General features: G+C 33.8%; 1 protein-coding gene across 1 annotated transcript in view; it reads right to left on the bottom strand.

The window, feature by feature from the left end:
- Positions 1-4,989, bottom strand: part of Rim (Rab3 interacting molecule) — a 196,056-nt gene extending 191,067 nt beyond the window's left edge. Inside the window, exons 1-2 of the mRNA XM_075290574.1 lie at positions 4,057-4,989; positions 2,025-2,229 (exon numbers count right to left, since the gene is read on the bottom strand). Of these exons, the coding sequence (XP_075146689.1) occupies positions 2,025-2,229; positions 4,057-4,166 (315 nt within the window). The 5' untranslated portion in view covers positions 4,167-4,989. The remainder of the gene's footprint in view (positions 1-2,024; positions 2,230-4,056) is intronic.
- Positions 4,990-23,282: the final 18,293 nt, after the last annotated feature.

The following is a 23,282-nucleotide window of genomic DNA, read 5'->3' as shown; positions in this document are numbered from 1 at the left end:
TAAAAAATTTTGTCAAAATTTTATTTCAATAAAAAATGTTGTCAAAATTTTATTTCTATAGAAAATTTTGTTAAAATTTTGTTTCTACAGAAAATTTTGTCAAAATTTTGTTTCTATAGAAAATTTTTTAAAAATTTTGTTTCTATAGAAAATATTTTCAATATTTTATTTTTGTAGAAAATTTTTTCAGCATTTTATTTCTATAGAAAATGTTGTCAAAATTTTATTTCAATAGAAAAGTTTGTCAAAATTTTATTTCTATAGAAAATTTTTTCACCATTTTATTTTTATAGAACATGTTTTCAGCATTTTATTTCTATAGACAATTTTGCCAAAATTTATTATTTCTATATAAAATTTTGTAAAATCGGAAGGTTCAAGTGTGTTTCACCATGGGTTTAGTGAACTGCCTGAATTTATTCTGATAATTGGTTGATAGTTTTGCTGCAAGTAGAGGATGCTGATGAGAAATGTGGTAATTCCGAAACGTGCGTCCATTCAACCATTTTGCAGTCTATAGGGGTTTGCCCAAATAAATTTGACAAACATTCTTTTCCTCTGTTGGTTAAGCCACTCTTGTAGTTTAGTCAACACAATGGTTTTAAAGCTGAGATCAAAACAACAAATATGATTGAAGTACAAACCCACAATAAAAAACAAAGCAAAAAAATTTGTTTCTATAGAAAAGTTTGTCAAAATTTTATTTCTGTAGAAAATTTCCTCAAAATTTTATTTTATAGAAAATTATTTCTATAAACGGTTGTTAAGTATCCCTAAATTTTATTTCTATAGACAATTTTGCCTAAATTTTATTTCTATAGAAAATTTTGTCAAAATTTTGTTTCTATATAAAATTTTGTCAAAATTTTATTTCAATAGAAAAATTTGTCAACATTTTATTTCTTTAGAAAATTTCCTCAAAATTTTATTTTATAAAAAATTATTTCTATAAACGGTAGTTAAGTATCCCTTAGTTGGAGTGGAATATTTTGTAAAATTTGTGCCTAATAGGAGCATCGTAGGATAGTGCAACTAGGGTGTGGTTTGAGAAGGATGAGAACTCTGATATTGACTTGCCGTTAATAAGCAAAAAGTTAGCCACATCGGTGAAGATTTTTTTCACCGATGTGGCTATATGCTTCCCAGAGGCTGGAAACAAATTGGAGAATGGTAGAAGGTATAAAAATGAGATTGGGCCAAAATCCATCGAAATTTCAAAAAGTACCGCCAGTTACCTAGAAGTGATTTCAAATTGATCAGTTTCTGAACCACAAAATGATTGGGTTTAATTGCCATAGAGGTTAATTGAAAATTTACATCTGCGATTGGCCACCAAAGCTCAAGCGCCGTCGCAAAAATAGCTCTTTATTTTATTATATTACATGTGAACCAACCTGCATGGTTTTAAGAAAACCAAAGAGAAATATGTAAACTAGGTATACCCAAAGATAGTCTCCAAACGAAACTTCTTTTTAGTTGTAAAGTATTTTATAGGAACACCCCGGAACCCCGAATTTAGAGCAAGCGATACAACGACTGTTTCTGGCCATTTTTATTCTGGTTTTAAAGAAAATAATTTCGAAACTAAAGTTTTGTTTGCCTAAAATTTCGACCTCAGAAAATATCTATTTCTTTGTACCGGCTCAGAAATACTATGTGGTTGTTGCAAACGAGAACAAATTTCCAATATTATCCTCAGCTATTGGGATCTACCTCCTACCTAAATTTCTGATAGTACAGAAATTACAGATGGTCGAATATTTCAACTCAAAAACTGTCAGTGCTTGGCATTAAAACCACTGACTGATCAGAGTTCTCTGGAACGTTTTCGTGGGAAATATTTAAGCTACAACTTCTACTAATAATGATTTTTAAGATGAATATATATCTGTTCTTCAATAAAAATGTTAACACTTACGGTACTTCTTACAATTTTAAATTTTAAAAATGTTCTCTAGAGATTTCTTTTGTGTAATTTTTTTTCTTTAGAATTTTTGATTTAATCCTATTTTATTCATATTTACCTTATTGCTCCTGAGAGTCACTTTACCACCGCATCGTGCACAACATCTTGTGTTGCAGTAGTGACAAATGTGCCCAACGCCATCTGCAAACTTTGTCTTGAGGCATATGTGACAGGTTGCTTCAAGTTCGATGCCGGCTTTCTTTTGCTGTTCTGAACGTTGTCGGATTTGCATTTCCAGTGACATCACCTCATCTTGTTTTCGTCTAAAATAAAATAGAAACAAAAAATCACAAACTTAGTATGGTAATAGGAAAGTTATATTTTGTGTAGATGTTTATATAACGAACTACATTGAGGAATGAAAATCTAGGATAATTTTAGAATTGTTTAAATAAACTATATTACAAATGCTGATATGACCAAAGTACACTGAAAAAAACAGTGAACCCACCAGGAAAGAAAATTTTAGTTAGTTTTAGAAAATATATATTAATGTTAGAAAATTTTAACTAAACTGTAATAGAAACGCGGATGTCACGCCGATTTCACAAAACTAAGTAAATAATTTTCGATAAATTCAAGAAAATTTATTAGATATAATTCATTTTTTTCACTTGTTAAAGAAAATTTCTAAGTTCGAAGGAAAAAATTGGAGTTAAAAATTGCAAAAATGTCTTTAGTACCATACGAAGTTCATGATGGGCTAATTACTGGTAAATTTTACAAATTTTAAAAAATTCTGAACTACGATATGGGTCATCAAATGACCCCAACGTAGTAAAGGGTTAATGGTCATAAAATGCATCTACATTTCCAATTTCAGGTAAATTAGATAAAAACTACGGTTTCTATAAGCCCAAGACCCCAAATTCGACCTTCCGATTTATATGGGGACTATATCTAAACAACTGGACCGATATAGCCCATCTTCGGACTTGACCTGCCTGCAGACAAAAGACGAATTTGTGCAATTTTTCAGCACAACTGCTTCTTTATTGAAGACTGTAGCGTAATTACGACAGACGGACATGGTGATATCGTCTTAGAATTTCTCCCTGAGCGAGAATATATATACTTTATATAGTCGAACGTACATAAAATTTGTTAATAATGGTGGTGCTGATACACTAGGGTAAGCGGATGCTTCGCCTCTTGCGATGATAAACAAAATACGACGGCCAAAGCGCGATCCCGGAGGCTGTACACGACGATGCTGACGAAGTTTGACTGCGTGGTAATGGACGACGAAACCTACGTCAAAGCCGACTACAAGCAGCTTCCGGGACAGGAGTTTTATACGGCAAAAGGAAGGGGAAAGGTAGCAGATATTTTCAAGCACATAAAACTGTCAAAGTTCGCAAAGAAATATCTGGTTTGGCAAACCATCTGTACCTGTGGCTTGAAAAGCAGCATTTTCATAGCTTCCGGGACTGTCAACCAAGAAATTTACGTGAAAGAGTGTTTGAATAAACGTCTGCTGCCTTTCCTGAAGAAACACGGTTGTTCCGTACTGTTTTGGCCGGATTTGGCATCTTGCCATTACGGTAAAAAGGCCATGGAGTGGTACGCCGCCAACAACGTGCAGGTGGTTCCCAAGGACAAGAACCCTCCCAGCACGCCAGAGCTCCGCGCAATTGAGAAATACTGGGCTATTGTCAAGCGGAACCTAAAGTAGACCAAAAAAACTGCTAAGGACGAGCAGCAGTTCAAGGCAAACTGGCTTTCTGCGGCGAAGAAGGTGGATAAGGTGGCTGTACAAAATCTGATGGCAGGTGTCAAGCGTTAGGCCCGGCAATTCGGATTTGGAAAAGCGAAAGCCTAACTGAATATTTTTCCTGAATTTTATACTAATTGAACTTGAAAAAGAAATTTAATTTGATATTTTAAATAAACGATTTCATCGATTTACACGCGTTTTCCCTTGACCAAATTTTGACCGTATCACCCTTTAAATTCATTGATGAATTTCATTGCAAGGGTAAGTGCTGCTTGACTTTTCTCCTTCACAAAGCTGCTGAATTTTAATTTCTGCAACCGATTGCTGAAATTGATATTCTATTGGTGATCGAGTTCCCTCTTTATAAACTTACCGCATAATCTCATTTTGCTGCTCCTCTTCTTGTTTTTGGCGCCGAAGAACATTTTCGATCTGTAGTCGTTCGTGTGGTGTCAGATGTGATAAATCTGGCATATCATCCATTTTGGCCGCTTGTGATATTAACTAAATGCGAGTTTCGAATTTTTGCTTTCTAACGGTTAATGGTGATGGTCTTTTGTTGGTTAGTTTAGTTGAGTTGATTCTTTTTTGTTTTTGTTTTTTTTTTTTTTTGTTTTGTATACTCAGAGGGCTGATGTGTGTGTGCGTATGTGTGAGAGAGAGGAAGAATGAGAGCGTATGAATTACAGCTTTGCGTGATGAGCTTTTTTTTAATTTCGAAGTTTTCTAGCAGACGTTGTGGTTGTTCTTGTTGTTTCTGTTGCTTTGTCGCCGATGATCCAATATTCAATTAAATAAATAGAAATATTAACTATAATACACTTGTAGTTGTTTTTACGGATATTATTGTTAAGACCATTTTTATTATTGTTGTTGTTGTAAGGGACATTGTGCTGGGGTTATTGCTGTTTGGGTTTTAGGTCTTTCCTAACCGGATACTAATTATTTGTTGTTGCCTTGTGTTTTAGTTAATTGTTTAATTGTAAGTATTTACGATTTATTTGTTTTAGGGGGAGAGAGGAGGTTATGCATGTATGAGGGTCTTGTTTAGTTTTGTTAAAGGGGAGGATATATTTGAATTACGTATATTAAATTAGTTTTATTTGTTGCGATTTTCACAGATTTTTTTTTGGTTTAATTTTGCGCTAAGATCTGTACAGTTATCCTGTGTTTGTTTTGTTTTTTTGTTTATTTATAATAACTAGAATTTGTTATTAAAAAAATGTTCTAAGTACTTTTTCTTCGTTTTGTTAAGGCTTAAAGCTTTTGGAAAAAAAACATAAACATTCTTTGGTTCTTAGCTAGGATTTCCTCCTTCAGTTTCGTTGATTAGTGGTTTTTATTTGTAATTTTTTATATAAAAAAATTTCTTTGTTAAGTGCGTAGATTTATTGATTAAATTTACGAAATCGTATATTTTCTTTATTACTTTAGTTTTATACTTTATCTATAATGGAAGATTTTATTTAATATTTAAATTTTTTTTTATGTTTTATGTTCAATTTTGTTTTGTTTTAATATTTTATATTAAATAAATAATATATATTTTATTTAAAGCTTTGGTTTAGTTTATAGTTAATTTTAAATTAAAGTCTATGTATAGATTTTTTCTATATATAATATGTATATTTTATATTTCCATGGGGAGTTTTGTCCAATATATTGAGTTGTTTAATATATATATATATATATTTATTTTAAGATTTTTTTTTTAATTCGAATTCAGTTTAATCACAGACTAAATTTATGGAATATTAGTTTTTTTGTTTACTTTACTTCAAAATTATTATTGTTATGTATATGTAGACTGTTTGTTTTGTTTTTTAATTATTTAAAAAAAAAATTATCATTATAATTAATATTGTTATTTGAGACTATAGATTCAGTATCCGTTTAGATTTGCCTTTACAATATACGATTTTTGTTTTAAGTGTTACTGTATTTTTATTAATAATTTATTTATTCGTTTCGTTGAATTTGTTCGCTTGACCTTTGAATTATATACAAGATTTATGACATTGAGTTGTATGTATAAGCACATTTGATGGTTGATTTCATTTCAGCGATAGTAAATTGATTTTCCACAAAACTATTTTATATTTTCCATTAATTTTTCTTATGAATCAAATCAAAGCTGCAGTTTCTATGATTTTCGTCGAGTAGAAATTGTAAAAACGACTCCTCCTTTTTTGTCAGGCTATTGTATGGTAGGTATGCGATGAATCTGAAATTAAATAGAAGGGAAAATAAAGACTTATTTTAGTTAAAATAATTTTTATAAATATTCATATTAAAATAGAAGATAAAATAAGTAAAATCAACGAGAAGACTTCTAAACACGCAGCTAACTGAATAAACTCCCAGAATATCTTTTTTCAAGTGCACAGAAAAAATAAACTTTTTATACCCTACTCCACTCTGTGGAATAGGGTATTATAAGTTAGTGCATATGTTTGCAAAACCCAGAAGGAGACGAGATAGACACATGGTGTCTTTGGCAAAAATGTTAAGGGTGGGCTCCTGAGTCGATATAGCGATGTCCGTCTGTCCGTCTGTTCGTGAACACGTTTTTGTAATCAAAGTCTAGGTCGCAGTTTTAGTCCAATCGACTTCAAATTTGGCACAAGTATGTGTTTTGGCTCAGAATATGGTATCGAAAATTTAGATCTACAAGGTGGTGCAGGGTATAATATAGTCGGCCCCGCCCGACTTTAGACTTTTCTTACTTGTTTATAAGAAAAACAAGTATATACAGAAGTAAGTTCGAACGGGCCGAATCTTAAATACCCACCACCACCAATCAAATATTAGGGTTTCCTTTGAAATTTCAGATTTATAAGAACCATTGGATTTATAAGAACCATTTTTGTTTGAGATTTAGAGGAATCATTAACATCTCTTGTAAGTGTGCAAGAAAACATGGACCGGTCCATGTTTTGGTATAGCCCAAAACATGGACCGAATACGCACCATTTTCGGCACACCTTTTTATGGTCCTAAATTACCTATAGATTTCCAATTTCAAGCAAATTGGATAAAAACTATTTTTTTTTATAAACCCAAGACCCCAAATCGGGAGGTCGGTTTATATGGGGACCATACCAAAACATGGACCGATGCTCACCATTTTTGGCACACCTCTTTATGGTTCTAAAATACCTCTAGATTTCCAACTTCAGGTAAATTGAATAAAAACTGCGGATTCTAGAAGCCCAAGAAATAAAATCGGGAGATCGGTCTATATGGGGGATATACCAAAACATGGGCCGATACTCACAATTTTTGACACTTCTCTTTATGGTACGAAAATACCTCTAGATTTCCAATTTCAGGCAAATTGGATAAAAACTCCTATTTCTATAAGCCCAAGACCCCCAAATCGGGAGGTCGGTTTATATGGGGACTATATCAAAACCTGGAGCGATATAGCCCATCTTCGAACTTGACTTGCCTGCAGACAAAAGACGAGTTTTTGCAAAATTTTAGCACGAATGCTTCATTGATTACAACAAACAGACAGACAGACGGATGTGGTTATATCGTCTTAGAATTTCTCCGTGATCAAGAAATTATATACTTTATATAGTCGGAAACCGATATTTCCATGTGTTACAAACGGAATGTCAAACTTATTATACCCCGTCACCATTCTATGGTGGTGGGCAGGGTTGCCAAATTTACCAATTTATCGGCATTTTGACGATTTTTGACTCAAAAATTACGATATTTACTCCGTTCAAAAATTTGGGAAAATCGAGCGAATTCGAAATCTGAACCGATTTTGATTAAATGTTGCTTACTTTAAGGGTTCATAATTACCTTGCATTAAATTTGAAGACGACCGTTTAGTAAATAGGCTCAACACGACCCCATTGGTTGAAATCGTGCGATACATATATATGGGGGCCTTATCTAAATTTGACCCGATTTTTTTCCAAATTCAATAGCGCTTTTCCTGAGCGCAGAAAAAAAATGTCCGTAGTTAAAGCAAAGCTAAATTTAGCTTATTTTTATTGGAAAAAAATTATTTTCTTGTTGTTAAATTTTATTATTTTTATCGAAATTTTCCACAGCTTAATGAAATCTTACTTTTTTTAATTATGTCTCAAAAATTTTATGAACTAAACGGGAGCATAAAGTTCAATGGCCATTCACCTAAGTTCAAAATGAACTAAATCAAATGAAAATTTTCGTACGATTCCCAAAAATAATAAGAATGAACTACTGTATGGTTAAAATGGTCGTGATTTGGTGCCAATGATTTTCTTCTTTAATTTTAGTTAATTTTTTCTTCTATGAGATGATGTAATTTCGTGAACTGTTACAGTTAAAAAGTACAACAGGCCATTAAAATTTCCTGGTTTTAACAACGCTTTGTGGAAATCTCAAAATTTGAAGTAAAATTTAGTTCAATTTTCGTGCGTGGTAGTTCATTCTTCCTATAAAACAGTTCACTTTTTTTCAGTGTAAGTTTCATCAAAAGAATTGGGCGGAATCCTGCGAACAGTACATAGACAGACCGACCGATGAACGGACGAATACGAATAGATCGACTCAGAAGATGATTCTGAGTCGATCAGTATGTTTTATGGAGTCTAAAATCAATACTTCTGATAGGCACATTTTTTTTCAGATCAAAGTTATACCCTAACTACTATGTGGGTTGGGATATAAAATCTGGATGCATTTATTGTTTTTAATGTTTAGAAACTGGAATTTAGAATATGCAAATCAAAGATTATCTGATTTCCCAAGATGTCTAAATTCTTCCCCTTTTTTTCTAATAGGCTCATGAGTTTAGGTTCATACATGTATGGGAGAGTTGGAAAAAATGGGTATGATGTTATGAATTTAAAAAAGAAAAGAAAATGAAGAATTTTCAATTTGGTTAATAGGCCTGTTTCTGCACTCTTTTCATACAACATTTATGCCAAAAGAAATTACTTCAAGTAAATTGTGTTTATTTTTATTTTGTTGTGTCTTTATTGGTACCGTATCTTTACAAATTACATTGCCGTACAAGACATAATTACAAATATGGTTTATTTATAATTATATGATGATAACAATGGCAATTTTAACGAATAAACTGGAACTTAATAGCCACCTTAAGATGTAAATCATTAAGAGATGTCTATTATGTTCGCTGGTGTTCTTTCTGCGTTAAGTTTTCTACAGTTTTTCTGAGAAAATAGGAATTTTTTACTTTACACTTTTAATTTTGGTTTAAACTTATGAAACACGCACGTAGTAGCGGCCAATTCAAAATGTTTCCCTCTTTTAACTTTTTTATTTGCCAATTATTGTTTTTTATCTCTTTTTGTTCATGCTTTTGTCTAAACGAAAAATTTAAGAGTCACAAATTGTTACACATTATTGGTCCCCCGAACACAACTATTTACACATATGATTGCTACGAATACAATTTTAAAGAGGAATTGGAGAAAATGTTGCAAAGAAACCTTCCAACAAGCAAAATAGATAACGAACGTGTGTGAACCTAAAGTCGTGCACTTTTATCTATTCAAGAACAAGAGGCAATCTGGACATCTTGTTATAATTACAAAGTCTTTGATGCAAATAGTTACTGGATGGCATCGCATACTTTTCGACTATGCTTACTCAGAATGAGTAACCAAAACATATGTTTTATTTTTGTATTATTTAAGTTCCCGATTTTTTGACGGGGTTTAAAATACAAGTGCCGATTATGACGATTTTTTCGGGAAAAAATGACCATTTTTCTTAAAATTTTATTGGCAGCCTTGGTGGTGGGTACACACAAAAAAATAACTGCAAATAAATATTAACAACTTTATTTGTATGTAAAATCTGCTGATGCTCAACAAATTTGTCTATTGAATATAAGGCATTTGTTGTTGAAATGTGTTTGTAGATGGTTGACAGAGGAAATAATAGAAATATTCTGAATTTTCAACAAATTGTTTTGTTGTGAAAATAATTGACTGCTATCGACATGAAAACAAAAACAAAAATGCAAGACTGGTTACGCGCACATCGCTGAGAACATGTACGAAAGCTAAAAGAAGTATGCGAAGAATACCGTTAGAACATGAGTATGCGCACATGTACGTGTATGATAGAAAGCAAAGAGCTCATACATCAGAGAATACAGAAAAGCATTTATAAATGTTTGTGAAAAATTTATATTTTTTAAATTTGGTAGTTTCTTAAATGTGTTTGTTGTATGAGATAATTAATAAAACCATATTAATATCGGGATTAGAGTTATGACAATTGTAATTAACTAGAATATATATCATTGGGCAAAAAGTTGTCAAAATGCTTGCTAGATCCTGGACTACTCAAATTTAAAATCGTCATACATTTACAAAACTGAGTATAGGATTTTCGACACAAAAATGTTACATGTTCCCCGTCCAAAAGTATCATTTTGGTCATATTCCTTCTCTGTGTGTACTTAACAAAATATCTCCAAAATCGTTCCGGCAATTTTGCAATTTTGGTGCAATAATTCTGTCAATTTCAATTTAATTTTTTGTCAATACACCAATAAATTTGTTACAGGGCATTGATAGACTCCAACAAACCACATACAAATTTTTTCGTTCAAATTCAAAAATATTTGTTGAGGATTAAACGTAACGTTCAACGACAAATATTTTGTACTGTTGGATGCTCAACAAATTACTTACAAATTATGTTATTGAGAACACAAATTATTTGTTGCCTTCTGATGATAACGATTGCTAACAACTTTTTTGTAATAATGGTTATTAAAAGTACAAATTAATTTGTTGCAGGAAAATTAACAAATTTTGTTATTGGTTTTCCAGCAATAGTTATTGGTTCTCAAATTGATTTTTATCTGTGTATAATAAACTAATGCGTCATTCATACCCCAGCAAAAAAGTTTGGAAGTTCTTCCAAAGGCACAACAATGATGTTCTTTATTTTAACAACCCAGGAAGTTCTTTTAATTGAGTTTTTTTATAACTTGGTTTATTCATATTTTGAATGGGTAATTTTAACTCTTTTTGTTTCAAATAGTCTAAAAACAGAGTAAGAATTCATAAAATGGTACAAATCATTTAAATTTTGTAGCAAAAAATGCTAAATCCAATCTGAAAAAATTGTGAATTTTTGAAAATATTAGAAGTCAAACGTTTCCGACAAACGTTAGAATCCATTCAAAGTTATAAAAAATTATAAAAATTATTTATTTGACAAAATATCACAGATTTTTTTATTTACATTTAAAGGGAGGACTTCTGTCCTATGACAAGCCCATGTTCCGGATCAAAAAAGAACATTTTTATTACTTTTTATTCGGACGATAATGACCGTGCCCAACTTTTCAGACATGCTAAGTTCCGGTCGAAACAAGCTATCGACTTCAAACTTGGCCCAAGTAGTTGTTATTGACGTAGGTAGGATGGTATTGCAAATGGACCATATTGGACCACTTTTACGTATAGCCCCAATAAAATCCGACCCCCACATTTGGATTGCAGAACCTGTTAGAGAAGCAAATTTCATCCGATCCGGTTGAAATTTGGTATGTGGTGTCAGTATATGGTCTCTAAGACCCATGCACGAATTGGTTCATAATTATATATAAGCCCCATATAAACCGATCCCCAGATTTGAACTCCGGAGTCTCTTGGAGGAGCAAAATCCATCCGATCCGGTTGAAATTTGGTACGTGGTGTCAATATATGGTCTCTAAGATCCATGCAAGAATTGGTTCATATTGGTTGAAACTTGGTACGTGGTGTTAGTATATGGTGTCTAATAACCATGCAAAAATTTGTTCATATCGGTCCATCATTATATATAGCCCCCATATAAACTGTTCCTCAGATTTTACCTCCGGACTTCTTGGAGGAGCAAATTTCATCCGATCCGGTTGAAATTTGGTACGTGGAGTAAGTATATGGTAACTAACAACCATGCAATAATTCGTCCACATCGGTCCATAATTATATATAGCCCCAATATAAACCGATTCCCAGGTTTGACTTCTAGAGCCTTTTGATAGAGCAAAATTCATCCGATCCGGTTGAAATTTGGTACTTGGTGTTAGTATATAGACTCTAACAACTATGCAAAAATTGGTCCATGTCGGTCCATAATCATATATAGCCCCCATATAAACCGATCCTCAGATTTGGTTTTGAAGCCTCTTGAAGGAGCAAATTTCATTTATGTCTAATATATACCACGTATGGACTAAGAAGACGATGTTAAGAAGTTTTAAAATTTGCAAAAGGTTTCATTTGAAGTGAAAATGCTATGAAACTATTAAAATATTTGTTGCTGGAACTTTTTATAAAAAAAAAATTTTGTATTTATAAAAACAAGTAAGGAAAGTCTAAAGTCGGGCGGGGCCGACTATATTATACCCACTCTGTAGATCTAAATTTTCAATACCATATCACATCCGTCAAATGTGTTGGGTGCTATATATTAAGGTTTGTCCCAAATACATACATTTAAATATCACTCGATTTGGACAGAATTTGATAGACTTTTACAAAATCTATAGACTCAAAATTTAAGTTGGCTAACGCAATAGGGTGGAACACAATTTTAGTAAAAAAAATATGGGAAACATTTAAATCTGAAGCAATTTTAAGGAAACTTCGCAAAAGTTTATTTATGATTGATCGCTTTATGATTATGTATTAGAAGTTTAGGAAAATTAGAGTCATTTTTACAACTTTTCGACTAAGCAGTGGCGATTTAACAAGGAAAATGTTGGTATTTTGACAATTTTTGTCGAAATCAGAAAAACATATATATGGGAGCTATATCTAAATCTGAACCGATTTCAATCAAATTTGGCACACATGACTATATTACCAATTGTACTCCTAGTGCAAAATTTCAACCAAATTGGGCCAAAACTCTGGCTTCTGGGGCCATATAAGTCCATATCGGGCGAAAAATATATATGGGAGCTAATCTAAATCTGAACCGATTTCAATCAAATTTGGCACACATGACTATACTACCAATTGTACTCCGTGTGCAAAATTTCAAGTTAATCGGGATAAAACTCTGGCTTCTGGATCCATATAAGTGCATATCGGGCGAAAGATATATATGGGAGCTATATCTAAATCTGAATCGATTTCAACCAAATTTGGCACCCATAGCTACAATGCTAAATCTACTCCCTGTGCAAAATTTCAACCAAATTGGTCAAAACTCTGGCTTTTAGGACCATATTAGTCCATATCGGGGGAAAGATATATATGGGAGCTATATCTAAATCTGAACCGATTTCAATCAAATTTTGTGCACTTGACTATAATACTAATTGTACTCCTAGTGCAAAATTTCAACCGAATTCGGTCAAAAATCTGGCTTCTGGGGCCATATAAGTCCATATCGGGCGAAAGATATATATGGGAGCTATATCTAAATCTGAACCGATTTCAATCAAATTTTGCACACTTGACTGTACAACTAAGTGTTATCTTTGTACAAAATTTTAAGCAAATCGGTATAAAACTTTGGCTGCTGGGACCATATTAGTGCATATCGGGCGAAAGATATATATGGGAGCTATATCTAAATCTTAACCGATTTCTTCCAAAATCAATAGGTTTCTATTCTGACCCAAAGTAGGAACATGTGGCAAATTTGAAGGCGATTGGACTTAAATTGCGACCTAGACTTTGATCACCAAAATGTGTTCACAGACAGACGGACGGACGGACATATGGACATGGTGATATCGACTCAGGGACCCACCCTGAGCATTATTGCCAAAGACACCATGTGTCTATCTCGTCTCCTACTGGGTGTTACGAACATATGTACTAACTTATAATACCCTGTTCCACAGTGCACTATGGGCGGAAATTGAAAATTTGCGGCAAAAATTATTTACAATCAATCTAGTATCGCCAAACATGGTATATCGATATATCTTATCAAAATCAAATGTTACCAACAAAAAGGGAGTCAATCCCCCTTATTCAAGGTGCGTTACTATAGAGGGGTCGAAATTGTAATTCCACTTGGAATACTATAGAATATACTCTTAGATGGAGTTTAATTTATATTTGCTTATTTTCCTTATTAAGAAAGCGCCTTATCCCCAGAACTTGATGTAAATAGTATAAACCAATTGTCATTTTATTAAATTAATTTTATTAATTAAAATTAAACAAATATTAACCATCAAAATCACATTCTTCGGTATCTAACTCTAATTCCGACCCTCTGTGTTTGTTGTTCGCAGGATTCCGGTGGCAATTGTTAACCGATTTTGATAAAATTTGGTACAAAATGTCTTCTTGGTCAAAGGACAAACACGGTTGAATTTGGAAAAAATGGATCAAAGTTACATATAGCCCCCATATATATGTAGCGCCCGATTTTGACAAATTAGACCATACTGCGCTTATTTACCACCCGATTGTCTTCAAATTTAACACAAAGTAATTTTTTATAGTACCCTTAAAGTGTGCAAAATTCCATCAAATTCGGTTCAGATATAGATATAGCTACCATATATATGTATCGCCCGATTTTCCCAAATTTGACTATAAAACCCTTACATTTATTTTAGTATGGGCAAGTTTGGGCAGACAAACTTTGCAGCACGTAAAAGTATACTTCCTCACGAACAATAATAAGCGAAAATTTTCATTAACAATCGTTAACATTTCTAGTTCTATTCCTCGCAAGTATACGTATGTGTTACAATTTTCACATATAAACCGCATTTTTGAATCCATAAATTCAAGTTCAAAAACACAAATATTTTGTAAAGTCTTTACAACATTTTAAACTACTAAACCTCCTCTTAGAATCTACATTTAAAAGTTTTCTTTATTCACTTTTATTGCGAAAAAAATTAAGCACGAAATTTGTTAATTTTTGTTCGCCTTGATTAAACGCAACTGGCATAAATTTTGGCAAACATTGGCAGCCTTTTTCTCCTGAACAGGGTTGCCAAGTTTTAAATTAACTTTCGATTTTTACTATCCAATATGTTCTATAGTAATTTCAATTGGAATATCCAATAATTTTTCATTTTGAAAATTTGACTTTTTGCCGCTGTTTTGCGATTTCCGCCCATAGTGCAGTGTGGCGCAGGGTATAATGATAGCTGTAAATGAAGACAAATTTAATTTTTATTTTAAATGTAATTGTTTAAATATTCCTAATGGGAAATCGACTTAAAAAACTATCATAGTTAGTATTTTAAGAACTAATTCATTAATCTTAGTTCATATAAGCAATTTGTTTGTTTTTTTTTTTTTTCAAAAAATAGCACATGCTTAAACAACTGACAGCCATACAGAAATTCTACTTATTGGACTGAAGCATGTGTCTAGCATCATTAACTGCTTATTGCAGTTCCTTAAAAGGCTCTTCAATCCTACATGCAAATAACGGATAACGGAACTAATCATGTGTTTCCGTCTAACACATCCCCAAGCCATATGCACCTAGTACATGTCCTTTATGAATAGATACTCATCATAGAACACAAGTGCATTTATATGTGTGTGTGTATGTGTGTGTGGAGTGAATTGATAAGAATGTGCTGCCTAACTAAAGTATTGCCCTCTTGAATTCGAAAACAAAAGAACTTGAGACATAAATTATAAAATATCTTAAGATGCTTGTATCCCAGGCAAACTATAGCAATCACAAGATCCTGTCACAAGTAGAATCATAGCCCCTAACTACTGGCAAATGGAGTCAGATGGAGATGTCAATCGATATTTATGATACCCAGGACAATACTCACTTGATTGTATTACAAGATGTGGTATGGGAGAGAGGAAAAAAGGACAAAATCATTACAGACAGGCCTCTTTTTTAAATCACTAATTATTGACCAATAGAGGATTGGATCAAATGAGTCTCTAGGTCTCTCGACAAGACAAATTCGGGCATCAGTTTATACCGGGGCTAAACCTATGAACAGTTTTTTTGAGTCATCGTAAATAATAACAACTCAACTTTGCATACAGAGCTTCACGCTGTTTGGATAAAAAAGGATCCTCTACGATTCTCAAGTAGTCAAATTTTAAGGCCGATACGAAGCAATTTTTTGTGATTGTTTATGGCTGAATACTTACGCCAAGTATCAGGGTTAAAGCGGATCGGATACCTTCCCATAAGCGTAGGAAGGCCTCTGGGGAGGGGGCTTAGACCCCCCCAGAAAAATTTTAGCCCCCCCCCCAGAATTTGAAAACCTATTTACGATTTTACATTTTTATAAAAATTAAACAAGTATATACTCGTACAACGCAGAAAGTTCCACTACAGTCTTTCATGCACAATCGAATTACTTGGGTTGTGGTAGAAGTCTGATATTTATGAAATAAAGCTGTGGTTGAACTTATGATTTAGTTGAATAAAAATAGTAATTGATATTAAAACTATTCTCTCATAAATTAATATCTTAATAACGCTGCAAAAAAGCGTCGCCAAAAAAGAAGTGAAAATGTTCTTTTTGGGTCTGGAAGAGGTACAAAATTGGCGGAGAAGCGATGAATGTAATATGAACTTGTCATAGACCGAATGTCCACTGTTTCTACAGCCGTTGTAATGAATTTGCATCACTTTTTAAGGTGTGATCTGAATTCAGTGTTTTGAATGTGAATTAAAAATTTTGTGATATTTTCCCAAATAAATAATTTTTATACTTTTTTATGATTTTTAATGCATTCTAACGCTTGTTTGAAACGATTTCCTTCGAATATTTTCAAATATTATCGATTTTTCTATAATGGATTTAGCATTTTTGTGGCAAAATTTGAATAATTTGTACCATTTTATTTATTCTTACTCTTTTTTAAACGATTTGAAAAAAGAAATCAAAAAATTACCCATTAAAATATAAAAAATGAAGTAAAAAAACTTCCTGTGTAGTTAAAATAGTTAACTTCTTTGTGAGGACATTTTTGGAAGTGCTTTTAAAGTTGTGCTTTTAGAACAACTCCCATTTTTTTGCTGGAAAAAGTGTGGAACTATCCTACGGGAAATGGATCAACCACAGAACTGGTACAGGACTAGTCCCTGGTGTGTATGGACCAGTCCCAGTTCTGATCAAAACGTATGGAAGGGACCATCCACTTTAACATGGGTTTGACATTGACGGAGTAAACTTACATTTTAGGACGCGTCTTGGACTCATCCCAAAGGACACATCCTGGGACAATTTAGCAGGAGCAACCCATAAACAGGTCCTCAGGAACCAGTCTCGGACAAACTCTTAGAAATCTCTTTCAATTTGGGCTCCTAATCGAACCCGAAATGAAAGAAAAAAAACTTTTGAAATATGTCGAACAAAAGGTTATTCTGATAATTTTATTTCACTAAATGTGAAAATTGCAACTAACTGGAGCATAGGTACCAGTTCTGTGATAGGTCCGTCAGTGGCAATTTGCACCAATTTCCAGTAGAGTTATTTTGATGTCTATTTTTTTATTCAATTTTATGAAATAAAACATTAGTTGAACCTATATGTTCAGTCTATAAAAATTTTTAGCTAGGGGGGCTATAGCCCCCCCTAGGAAAATTGTCTAGCTACGCTAATGTACCTTCCATAACAATTAATTAGGTTTCATATGAAACATGGGTCTCTATGAGGTGTAAGAATTCCAACAAAAAAAGCGTCGTCATAAAAGTACTGAAAGTATTCGTTTTCGGATCCGAATTGGCGCAAAAGCGATGAATTTAACATGGGCTTGCCATAAGACGGATGTCCAACATTTCAATAGCCGTTGCACTGAATTTGTATCACTTTTTAAGGTGTGATCCGTGTTTTTGATGTGAATATAAAAATTTTGTGATATTTTGTCTAATAAATAATTTCTATGAATTTCCAGCAAAACAAGCGTCGTCAAAAAGGTAGTGGTAATGTTCTTTTTAGATCCGAAAGTGGTGCAAAATTAGCGCAGAAGCGTTGAATTTAACAAGAGATTGTCATAGGACGGATGTCCACCATTTCAACTAAATTTGCATCACTTTTTAAGGTGTGTTCCGAGTTCAGTGTTTCGGATGTGAATTAAAAAAATGTGTGATAATTTGCCAAATAAATATTTTAAATAATATTTTATAATTTTTAATGCACTTTAACGTTTGTCTGATACATTTGACCTAAAACAAGTATATACAGTAGTAAGTTCGGCCAGGCCGAATCTTAAATATCCACCACCATGAATCAAATATAATAGTTTCCTTTGAAAACTCTTCGTCGGTGCGGGTATCTTGATAATATATGTAGGATTTCAGGGGGTTTGATGCCAGATATTCTTCCAAGCAGATCAATTCAACCAGTAGAATTCCAATTGCAGACAACTTGGGTAAAAACTACGAATTCTAGAAGCCCAAGAAGTAAAATCTGGCGATCAATCTATAAGGGGGCTATACCAAACCTTGGACAGATACGGACCATTTTCGACACACCTCTTTATGGTCCTAAACTACATCTAGAATTCTAATTTCTGGCAAATTGGACAAAAACTACGGATTCTAGAAGCCCAAGAAGTAAATTTGGGAGATCAGTCTATATGGGGGCTACACCGAAACATGGACCTATAAACCCCATTTTCTGCACACCTATTTGTGGTCCTAAAATACATCTAGATTTCCAGTTTTAGGCAAATCGAATGAAAACTTCGATTTCTAGAAGCTCAAGACCCCAAATTGGGGGATCGGTTTATATGGGAGCTATATCAAAACCTAGAACGATACATCCCATTTTCTGCACACCTATTTCTGGTCATAAAATATCTCTAGATTTTCAATTTCAAGCAAATCGGATAGAAAGTACAGTTTCTAGAAGCCCAAGAAATAAAATCTGAAGATTGGTCTATATGGGGGCTGTACGAAAACATGGACCGATACGAACCATTTTCGATACACCTCTTTATGGTCCCTAAACACCTCTAGATTTCCAATTTCCGACACACCAATATTTGGTCCTCAAATACCTCTAGATTTTCAATTTCAGGCAAATTGGATAAAAAACACAGTTTCTGGACGCCCAGGAAGGAAAATCCGGAAATCCGTCTGTATGGGGGCTATAAAGGGTGTTACGGTCAAAATTTGGTCAATATAAACTTGACGTATTTCTTTCAATTTTGCATTTAAAAAACCTCAACACCCCTCATTTTGAAGGTGTGTGTGTGTAGAATGTTGCTCCTATTTTGATTTTGGAATTCACTCTTCAGTTGTCAAAATGCCGTCCAAGCAAGAAGAGCAGCGTATCAAAATTTTGCTCGCGCATCGCGAAAATCCGAGCTACTCGCACGCAAAATCGCTAACAGTTGCCAAATCAACCGTTACAAATGTAATTAAAGTGTTTGGGGAACGTTTGTCGACAGCCAGGAAGTCTGGAATGGGGGAGAAATCGAAAACCGGAAGCCGCTGAGACGACAAAGAGAGTTGCCAGTAGTTTCAAGCGAAACCCTAACCTCTCTCTCCGAGATGCCGCAAATAAGCTGGGTGTATCGTCTACAACCGTGCATCGAGCCAAAAAACGAGCCGGACTATCGACTTACAAGAAGGTAGTGACTCCAAATCGTGATGATAAACAAAATACGACAGCCAAAGCGCGATCCCGGAGGCTGTACACGACGATGCTGACGAAGTTTGACTGCGTGGTAATGTACGACGAAACCTACGTCAAAGCCGACTACAAGCAGCTTCCGGGACAGGAGTTTTATACGGCAAAAGGAAGGGGAAAGGTAGCAGATATTTTCAAGCACATAAAACTGTCAAAGTTCGCAAAGAAATATCTGGTTTGGCAAGCCATCTGTACCTGTGGCTTGAAAAACAGCATTTGCATAGCTTCCGGGACTGTCAACCAAGAAATTTACGTGAAAGAGTGTTTGAATAAACGGCTGCTGCCTTTCCTGAAGAAACACGGTTGTTCCGTACTGTTTTGGCCGGATTTGGCATCTTGCCATTACTGTAAAAAGGCCATGGAGTGGTACGCCGCCAACAACGTGCAGGTGGTTCCCAAGGACAAGAACCCTCCCAACACACCAGAGCTCCGCCCAATTGAGAAATACTGGGCTATTGTCAAGCGGAACCTAAAGAAGACCAAAAAAACTGCTAAGGACGAGCAGCAGTTCAAGGCACACTGGCTTTCTGCGGCGAAGAAGGTGGACAAGGTGGCTGTACAAAATCTGATGGCAGGTGTCAAGCGTGAGGCCCGGCAATTCGGATTTTGGAAAAACTTGAAAAAGAAATTTAATTTGATTTTTTAAATAAACGATTTCACCGATTTACACGCGTTTTCCCTTGACCAAGTTTTGACCGTATCACCCTTTACCAAAACATGGACCGATAAGCACCATTTTCGGCACACTCTTTGATGGTAGGATAAAGCGACGGTTTTTATAAGGTACCATATCAAAACTTGGACCGATATAGCTCATCTTCGAAATTGACCTGCCTGCAAACAAAACACGAATCTGTGCCAAATTTCAGGACGATAGCGCCATTATTGAAGGCTGTAGCGTGATTACAACAGACAGATAGACAGACAGACGGACAGAGGGACATGCTTATATCGTCTTAGAATTTCTCCCTGATCAAGAATATATACTTTATATAGTCGAAAATCTATATTTCGATGTGTTACAAACGGAATGACAAACTTATTATACCCCCATCACCATTCTATGGTGGTGGGTATAAAAATATTCTCAAATTTCTTATTTCTTCTAGAACGGATTCAGCATTTTTTCCGACAAATTTTAAATAGTTTGTACCATTTTATTATTTTTATTTTTCTGAGCCCGTTTTAGTTCTCTCGTTTATTCACTACTCTAAGAAATGACTCAAACATTTTCTCCAAAAAAGGCCTTTGTTTTCAAATTCTAAAAATGTACTCTCCTAAAACTATACAATACAAGAGTTAAGCATAAATTGCAATCAAGCGTACATGCTAGGCAAATAAAGAATACTGCTTGGTCTGCTTTTTGGGCAAAAAAAAAAAACTTCAAAATTTTAAACTGTGGGTAATTGACCTTTTTAGTGGTGTCAGAAAGTATGAAGGAGGCATCACAAAATCTGGGAAAATATAATTGCAGCAAGTTTACTGTGAAACAATAGTGTTACAAACGAAATTACATACAATTATGGAGGGTATAAAACTATCTCATTCCAATTTCAATACGAAATCAACTTATCGATTTTTCGTAAAAAGTAGTTAATCTATTATGATCCTTATGAGAAAGTCAACTTTGGTCACTATTAAGATTTGAATGTGAAATTGAATTTGTAGATTATAAATCACCGATTTATTTTTGGTATTGAAAATTAAATTTTCGTCTTTTTTTGTTGCGTGGTCTCCTCAACATTGGATCTTGGTCTATGCACAGAATTGCAAAACTATATTTAATATCGAGAATAATTAATTAGATTATTAAAACCTATTATAAAAACTTTTTTCGTTATACATATATGAATAGTGCTTCAATAACAACAACGCTAATATAAGACAATTATCATAAAAGCAACAAACACCAAGCTCATCTTTTTATTATTTCCTCAACGGAATCCTAAGGAACAAACTCGAGAAGCATAGAGTAAAACAAGGAAAGGATAACTCTAAAAGGAAATTAACACTTTGCTGTAAATAGGTCACATCCGTTTCCGGTAATAAAAGAAATTAAAAATCACAAAACAGCATTGCAGGATGGCCTAACACACACACACACACCACGTGTACACTTTAAGGAGCCTAATTTCAAAATATAAAAATTCACAAACATTAAAACATGTACATACATACATATGTATTCACATACATATGTATATGTAAAATCTACAAGAAGGAATGTGACGAGGGATGCGGTTAATTTTGCAACACTGGGCCATTTTCCAAAGATTTCTATCACATTGAAGGAGACCTTTCAAAAGGGAATAAAATCACATGTTTATTATTTATGTGTCAAATATGTTGAAGGATATAAGTACATAATGAAATGAAGAACTTTACAACATGGAAATCTGGAGAGGGATATCAGAGAAGTCATGCTTACTAAGCCCTTGAGAATAAATGGGTGGTGAGGAGACAAAAAGTTTGTTGGGTAAAATAAGATGGTTAAGCTTTTATAAGTACATAGGCGAAAAAGGGCAATATTTCTCTCTCTCCCTCTCATTTGTTTTTAGAGAATCTCATCTCAATAGGTTCACATTCTCTCAAGCTCTTTTAATGGCAATGCCAAAAACCGTTTTCACCACATCACCCTCCCAGTTATAAAATTGAGAGTCTAAAATGTAAAGAGATTTATCTTTTACATTGTTCTGTTAAGATAACAGTAAAACATCTCACTCGCTCTCTCAACATGTCAAATACATATGTTCTCCGTGGTGAGTTTGAGTCTATATACCCTGACAGGAGTATTAACGATTGCTATATCATCTGTGTCGTCCCATACTAAAAAGCCAGACAATAAGGGCAAATGTGAATCAAGGATAACTGAAAAATAATACACCATGTTACATGCGTAAAATAAAGTAAAAGAAATAGAAGAAGTAGAAACCAACAAAAAAATGAAACATAAAACCATGAATGGCAATGAATTGAAAAAGAATCCACAAAGAAAAAAAAAACAAAAACAAATTATAAAAATGGCCCATCAGCTGCAGCTATTCTTGAGCGGATAATGGAATTTCTGTTGGTGGCATTCGAATTATCTGTATAAATATAAAACCAAGTCAAACTAAATTTTAACAAAAATTCGAGTATAACTAATGCGGAGGAGCCACGGTGGTGCAATAGTTAGCATGCCCGCCTTGCATAGACAAGATCGTGGGTTCGATTCCTGCTTCGAGCGAACACCAAAAAGTTTTTCAGCGGTGGATTATCCCAACTCAGTAATGCTGGTGTGATTTCTGAGTGTTTCAAAGCTTCTCTAAGTGGTTTCACTGCAATGTGGAACGCCGTTCGGACTTGGCTATAAAAAGGAGGTCCCTTGTCATTGAGCTTAACATGGAATCGGGCAGCATTCAGTGATAAGAGAGAAGTTCACCACCGTGGTATCACAATGGACTGAATAGTCTAAGTGATATATCGGGCGGTCTCCCAACCTAACCTAACCTATAACTAATGCGGTACCTGATATCGCCAATAGTGTCTCCAATATAAAATGAACTGGGGAAATTTTGAAAAATGTATTTAAGAAGCCACAGTCTTTGGGAGATTCGGAGAACAAAAATTAGAAAATTATTTGTGTTCGCAATCGCATTTCTGCTGCTAAGGTAAATTCGGAAACCACGTACTGAATATCAGAGGGTACGGATGAAAACTAAGACACTAAGCCAACTAAAATTCTGAAAAAAAATTCTATAGAAATGAAATTTTGACCAAATTTTCTATAGGAATTAAATGTTGACAAAATTTTCTATAGAAATGAAATTATGACAAAATTTTCTATATAAATAAAAGTTTGACAATAATTTTCTGTTGAAACAAAATTTTCTGTTGAAACAAAATACTTTTCCTCTGTTGGTTAAGCTACACTTGTAGTTTAGTCAATGCATGGCTTTAAGCTGAGATAAAAAAAAAAAAAAAAAAACAACAATAACGATTGAAGAGAAGCCAACAATAACAAGCAAAAC

The sequence above is a fragment of the Haematobia irritans genome, chromosome 1 (genome assembly GCF_050003625.1).
Source record: "Haematobia irritans isolate KBUSLIRL chromosome 1, ASM5000362v1, whole genome shotgun sequence".
Taxonomy (NCBI): Eukaryota; Metazoa; Arthropoda; class Insecta; order Diptera; family Muscidae; genus Haematobia; species Haematobia irritans.
Note: the sequence above shows the minus strand (reverse complement) of the source record. Positions and strands in the feature narration are given on the sequence as shown.